This window comes from Rhinoraja longicauda, chromosome 13, assembly GCF_053455715.1.
Source record: "Rhinoraja longicauda isolate Sanriku21f chromosome 13, sRhiLon1.1, whole genome shotgun sequence".
Lineage (NCBI taxonomy): Eukaryota > Metazoa > Chordata > Chondrichthyes > Rajiformes > Arhynchobatidae > Rhinoraja > Rhinoraja longicauda.
Window position 1 is genome coordinate 29,956,153 of NC_135965.1, and position 6,632 is coordinate 29,962,784.

Here is a 6,632-nt window from a genome sequence, read left to right on the forward strand (position 1 = left end):
AAGATAGGCAAAAACAAGCCAGTGGGACAAGTGGCATCTCTGGAGAGAAAATGTCACCTCTGGGTGACATTTCGGGTTGAGACCCTACTCTACAGTGAGGTGCCTACAACAGCTGCTGCAGGTTTAATGCCAACGTCCCTAGGTGCAGAGATACATCACACAAACCGGGGTGGGGGTCAGAAATTGGTGTTTGATTCTAATTCAAATTACACAAGGGAATTGTAGTGTATTCAGATCAGAGGAAGCTATCAGATAAAAAAGTTTAACATTTAATGTTTCATTGTTTAATGCACACTTCATACTATGACTTTAGAACACCCGTGAATTTAATTCTACCACACATTCCTCAATATCGAGGCCTAAATCATTGAACTGTTATTGAATTTAATTAAATATCTGTATGTAGTTGGACAATATAACTGGAATAAACGTTCAATTAATGATCCACTTCCAGCAACTATTTTCTTTGTGTTATTTGGATTCATAGAATTCCAAACATGTGCGCCATATGTGGCTGAAAAGGTCTGCTCCATGTTTTTTTTTTCCCAGGGAGCAAAGTACTTCCCCCAAGATGGATATGTGATTGGGTAGAATCGATTTATAATCCATAAAGAGATGCCATTGCATTCTTTGCCAATGAAGGAACCTAGGTACTTCTTCTGACACCAACTCTTCAGCACACGGGTAATCAGTTGAGGACCTTGCTGACCCCAAATATGTCCAACGTATTTGGCCACAAAATCTTCCATGCAATTCCATAGAAAAGGATGGTGCCTGTGATGGAAACCCAGTACCCCGTTACTGATTATATCTGAGCTCTGTGGACATGTAAAGTTGCCAAAGGGCAACGGCTTCATTGATATAATGTCACTGTCCAGGTAGATGCCCCCGTACTTCCACAGCAGTGCCAATCTGCAGCCGTCAGAAAAAACATGGATCCAATACTTCTCCTTTTTTGGATCCACCTGTGATAAAATGGAGAAAGAAACATTATCTTAATTTCAAGTCTTTCTAATCATCCTCTTTCCCAGTCTTTGTGTCTTCCTGAAGCTAAAGCTCATTCACCATGGAGGACACCATCCAGTGACTAGTCAAGGCACAAAGGCACCAGTCTGATCAGAGTCTTGAATGAAACGTCACCCATTCCTTCTCTCCAGAGATGCTGTCTGTCCTGCTCCAGGATTTGGTGTTTATCTTCAGTTTAAACCAGCATCTGCAGTTCCTTCCTACTTAAAGACACTACAATCCGTTATCAAAGGGAGAATGTGAATTGACTGTTCCACACAATCCCACATTACAAAACACTGCTGCTCCAATAAATCACATCATAAACCCACTACCTATCCTTTAATTCATGTTAATCTGGCAGGTCCACTCCTTGAGAAACAACTTTCTCCTCTCTACATCTTTGTTCATGAAAAAAGAGTCATCCCGTTATAAAGGTCAAAGCAATTTATTCGGTCTGTTACATGTACCTGATCACTGCACTCATTGATACTTGCCCCATTTATCTACAATAAGTCCGTGGTGATTCATGTGCTTACCAAGATGCTTTGTAAATATTGTGAAAGAACCTGCCTCCATCACGCTTACATTCCAGATAGCAACTAGTCTCAGGGTGAAAATCAATCCCATTTAATCCACCTCATAATTTGTATAATTCTATCACCCCTTGGGGCCTTCTTCAGGGAAATGTAACTCGACATATTCAATCTCTGTTTATCTGGACAGAGCTATGCAGCATGAGAAGAGGTCCTTTGGCCAAACATACATGACGACCACAGTATGTAACCGAACTTGTTCTACTTGCTTGTGCCTGGACGTATATCCATCCACATTATTCTTACCCAGTACCATTTCCTCTGGCAGGTAACTCCAGAGATTCATTGCCCCCTGTATGAATAGTTTGCCCCTAGAGTCCCTTTTAAACCTTTCCCCTCTCAGCTGAAACCTGTGCCGATTGTTTTAGACTGCCCTTTCCTGGCTAATCTCTTAAGATTCAATAAGCCTCGAAAAGTCTCTCCTTGGCCTCCAATACACAAGGGAAGAAAGACACAGCCTATTCAGCCTCTCCTTTGAATTCAAAACTTCTAGAACTGGTAACTTCTTCAAAAATCTTTTTTGCTGCCTTTGCAGTTACTGTTTTGACTAAAATACTCCAATCCAGCTAACATAGTGGTCTTTAATATATATTATAAACATTAAATAATGCAGCAGTGATTCTTATAGTGCACCATGGGCCACATTCTGTTTTCCATTACTAAGCCAATTTTGGATCCAATTAGCCAGCTTGCCAAGATCCCATGGTTTAAAACTTTTGGACCAGCCGACCATGCACAACTTTGTCAAAGCCTTACTAAAATCCTGTCAAATTAGTGCAAGAATTTTTCACATAGCTATGCTGCTTACATCCAATCAATCCCTAACTTTCGAAATTATAAATTATGTTCATTTATTTTCTTTCCAATACCTAGTTTACCTCTGATGTAATACTCATTGGACTGTAGTAACCAGGACTGGCCATTGTTGCCTACCATCCCTATCTTCCTTTTTCCTTTATTTGAAGATAGACACAAAATCTGGAATAACTCAGCAGGACAGACAGCATCTCTGGAAGGAAGGAATGGGTGATGTTACGGGTTGAGACCCTTCTTCAGACTGCTGGACCAGCCGACCATGCACAACTTTTGTTACTCCAGCTTTTCAAAGGTTCAAAGGTTCAAAGGTCAGTTTATTGTCACCTGCATCAATTAAACTACAGTGAAACATGAATTACCGTACCGCCATACAAAAAAAAAGCAACTAGATACACAGCTACATAGAAGTTAACATAAAATATCCACCATAGTGAATTCCCCACATCCCTCACTGAGTTGGAAGGCAATAAAGTCCAAGTTTCTTCCTCTTTTTGTGTCTATCTTTGGTTTAAACCAGCACCTGCAGTTCCTTCTGACACATTTTTCCTTTATCTGTATAGTCTGCGTTGCTGGGCATGTACATCAGAATATACAATATTACTCAGACTTGACAATATCTGCACCAAGTTGCACAGACAAATTAGTTCCACTGCCACTTAACAGCTGCATTATTTCGTACTAACAATGAGGTTCCATCTCATCAACTTATTACACTCCTTTGTGTGATAGATTGATACATCTTTGGGTCCTCATCTTTCTGCAGTAAAGTATGACTGGAGTAAATTGTCAGGCATGTTCCTGTTGAGGAGGAGGGGCTGAATGGTCTATTCTTGCCACTTCTCATGTCTGATGCCCGTCTAATGTTTTCAAGAGAGAATTAGATATAGCTCTTAGGGCTAACGGAACTAGGAAAAGGGGAGGTGCAACGAGGCGAGGGTTTGTTTATACAACAGTCACTGAAAGTAAGCATGTAGGTACAGCAGGCAGTGAAGAAAGCTAATGGCACGTTAGCCTTCATTGCAAGAGGATTTGAGTTTAGGAGCAAGGAGGTCCTACTGCTGTTATACAGGGCCCTGGTGAGACTGCATCTAGAGTATTGTGTGCAATTTTGGTCTCCTAATTTGAAGAAGGACATTATTGCTATTAAGGGAATGGCATTCCTCAGCCTCCTATACACAAATGAAGAAATATACTGCCTATCCAGCCTCTCCTTATAAATCAAAACCACTACAACTGATAACTTCCTCAAAAACATAACTTCCTTAAAAATCCAGACAACATTGTGGTCATTAACACCTAATTTAAACATCGGATATTGCAGCAGCAAATATTTAAAAATCTATCAATTCATGCTTTATAGATGTCCAACCATTAAACATTCACTGACTTATTTGGCAGAAAATCCCAAAGATTCACCACACCACCCTGTGACTGAGAAAAGTTCCTCCTCAATTATCCTGAATAGCCAAAGTCCTATTTGGAGATAGTCATCCCCTTAATATGGACACATAGTCAAGGGATACACCATCTCAGTATTTACCCTGTCAAGCACCTTACAAATTTTGGACATTTCAAGGTGATAACTTGTGTGTTGTCTCATCTTAGGTGAGCACTGGCACAAGATGCTCAATCTATGTTATACAACAAACCTGCCATGCAAGGAATCAACCTGGTGCAACTTTACTGCACTCCACTTAGTGCATACATTCTTCCTGATTCAAGGAGCCCAGACCTGGACGCAAATTTCAGATAGACTGAGTCAACTTACTCCCAGGAAGAAAATAGTTAATGCACACCCTTCCGATCATCCAAATGTCTTTTAAGTGCTGTCATAGTAGCTGCTTCAAGCAGTTCCTCCAGCTCATTCCATAAACAGACCATTCACTTTGTAGAAAACCAGGCCTCATGATCCTATTGTGTGCATTCACCTGATACATGTCCCTAACGACATTAGGCTCGTAAGCTTCAAGAACAAATTCGTAGCCTGTCCAATCTCTTCCTATAATTTAGTCCTTGCTTCCTGGTTAATATCATGGTAAAGCTTTTCTTCGCTCAATCAAACTTAATGGAATCTTTCCTGGGTGATCAAAACAAAACACAAAACTCCAGTTGGGGCCTCACCAAATTCTTGTGCAACTGCACCATCATCAACATCCTAACTTCTATACTTAATGATTTCACTGATGTGGGCCAGCATGTCTCGTCATTACCACCTCCCCACAGCCAAAAATTGATCATTAGGGACTCCACTTTTACTTGGTCATTGGTGCTGCCTCAGATTTGTTTTGAACCTTTTCATACCTCTAGTTACTCTCTCCCCGACTCTCAGTTTGAAGAAGGGTCTTTACCCAAAATGGCACCTGTTCCTTTTCTCCAGAGACGCTGCCTGACCCGTCGAGTTACTCCAGCATTTTGTGTCTATCTTTATGTCTAATGCCTTCTTCACCACCCTGTCCACATATGATGTTACTTTCTGTGAATTATGTACTTGTACTCCTAGCTCACTCTATTCTGCAGCCTTCCCCAGGGGCCTAAATTTTACTGAGAAATTCCTACTCTGGTTTGACGACCCAAACTGTAACACATCACACTTTCTTCTTATTGGTTACCTTTTGATACCAGAATTTCAACGAAGTATCATCAAACAGTTCGGCAGCGTTTAAAGGTAGAAGGACAACATTCTTCACTGAGGAGAGCAACGGGATGAGTCTGTACTTAGGCTCTGGATACTGGCTCAAGTTGCCACTGAACCTCTTCATGAAGAAATAGATTGGTTTATCTGGGTTTTGACGAGCAGTGGACTCCACTGAGCAAGCTACCAATGGCTTCAGCTCCACATTGTCCGACGTTTCCACAAACATAATCCCAGGATTCAGGAGTGGATGAGGATCCTCCATGGTAGCTTCATCGTCCACGTGTGACATTCTTAACATGTCATTACGATCCTTGCGTTGTGTTTCCATATACCAATGTGCATATAGCAGGACACAAACTCCAAATGTGATGATAAAGAAATAACCATGATGCATGGAAATCATGACGTGGCCTGAGGGTCTTCTGAAAAAGCTCCTGTGAAATATTGTTGGGTCTTTTGAATATTAATAACATTTCCATGGGAACAATTATTTCCCTTAGCAATTAGAATCAAATACCAGAGATTCCACATTTATGGTAATTATTAGTTTGATTAGAGATGAAATTAAAAAGTATCATTCGCAGAGGGGGGAGGGGCTTGAAATTGTTTGATGGCTTTGGATTGGAGCATGCTGTGAAGTCGGAAATTTCGAAAAAAAACAATTGCCAAACAATTAGAAGTCTGATTTCTTTTGTGGCTCCAAAATCTACTTGAATGCTTCAGTATATTATTTATCTTTCTTTTTGATAGATAGATTCTTGATTAGTACAGGTGTCAGAGGTTATGGAGAGAAGGCAGGAGAATGGGGTGAGAAGAGACAGATATAGATCACATTGAATGTCGGAGTGGACTTGATGGGCCGAATGGCCTAATTCTGTTCCTATCGCTTATGATCTTTTGTTAAATGAGTGGTTCCATAATTTTCTGGTTTCTTTTACTCAGTTTTTATTATGTGTGGAAAGTACATCATAAGTTATACCTTCATAAATGACAATAGTTGAGTTATGCATTGAAAATAAATAAATGGCGATGACAATTCCAATACCAGAGCAGCAGTTAACAAATGGAAGGGCTGATGGGAAAGTGGATGTAACGACACGCAAGTCTGAATAAAGGACAGGCAGGGAGAGGTTCATTAATATGGGATAATAAAGGGATGAAGTGTGTTTACTTCAATGCAAGGGGTATTATGGGTAAAACTGATGAACTTAGAACCTGGGTCAGTGCTTGGAATTATATCATCCTGCTGCAGTTCTTCTCCAGCCACAGGCAAGGACCCAGAGGACTGGGGAGTGGCCAATGTTGTTTATTTGTTTAAGAATGGAAGTAGAGAGAAACCAGAGAACTATTGGCCAGTAAGCCTCATGTCAATGGTTGGAAAACTATGAGAGAATTCTTTTGAGACAGGGTTACTCCTGTTTGGAAGAGAATGGGTTAATTAGAGATAGCCAGTACATGACCAGTTGTGTGTTAATAACAATTGCATTTTTTGAGGAACGGCTGAAGGAGATTGATGAAGGTGTACATGGTGTACACATGGATTTTTGTGCGGCTTTTGATAAGGTCCCTCATGGTTGGCT

At 40.6% G+C, this 6,632-nt stretch overlaps 1 protein-coding gene across 1 annotated transcript; it reads right to left on the reverse strand.

The window, feature by feature from the left end:
- Nucleotides 1-359: 359 nt before the first annotated feature.
- LOC144599202 (alpha-1,4-N-acetylglucosaminyltransferase-like) lies at nt 360-5,455 on the reverse strand. The gene is made up of 2 exons (XM_078409950.1): nt 5,027-5,455; nt 360-965 (listed from the first exon to the last, which is right to left on the reverse strand). Exons 1-2 carry the CDS (start codon nt 5,453-5,455, stop codon nt 360-362), a joined length of 1,035 nt encoding a protein of 344 aa, XP_078266076.1.
- Between the last annotated feature and the right edge of the window lie 1,177 nt (nt 5,456-6,632).

Excerpts from the sequence above, each read along its gene's own strand:
- LOC144599202 (XM_078409950.1), bottom strand. The coding sequence starts at position 5,455 with ATGATTTCCATGCATCATGGTTATTTCTTTATCATCACATTTGGAGTT. Across the intron at positions 966-5,026 it reads TGAAATTCTGGTATCAAAAG|GTGGATCCAAAAAAGGAGAA; the intron begins GTAACCAATAAG and ends ATTTTATCACAG.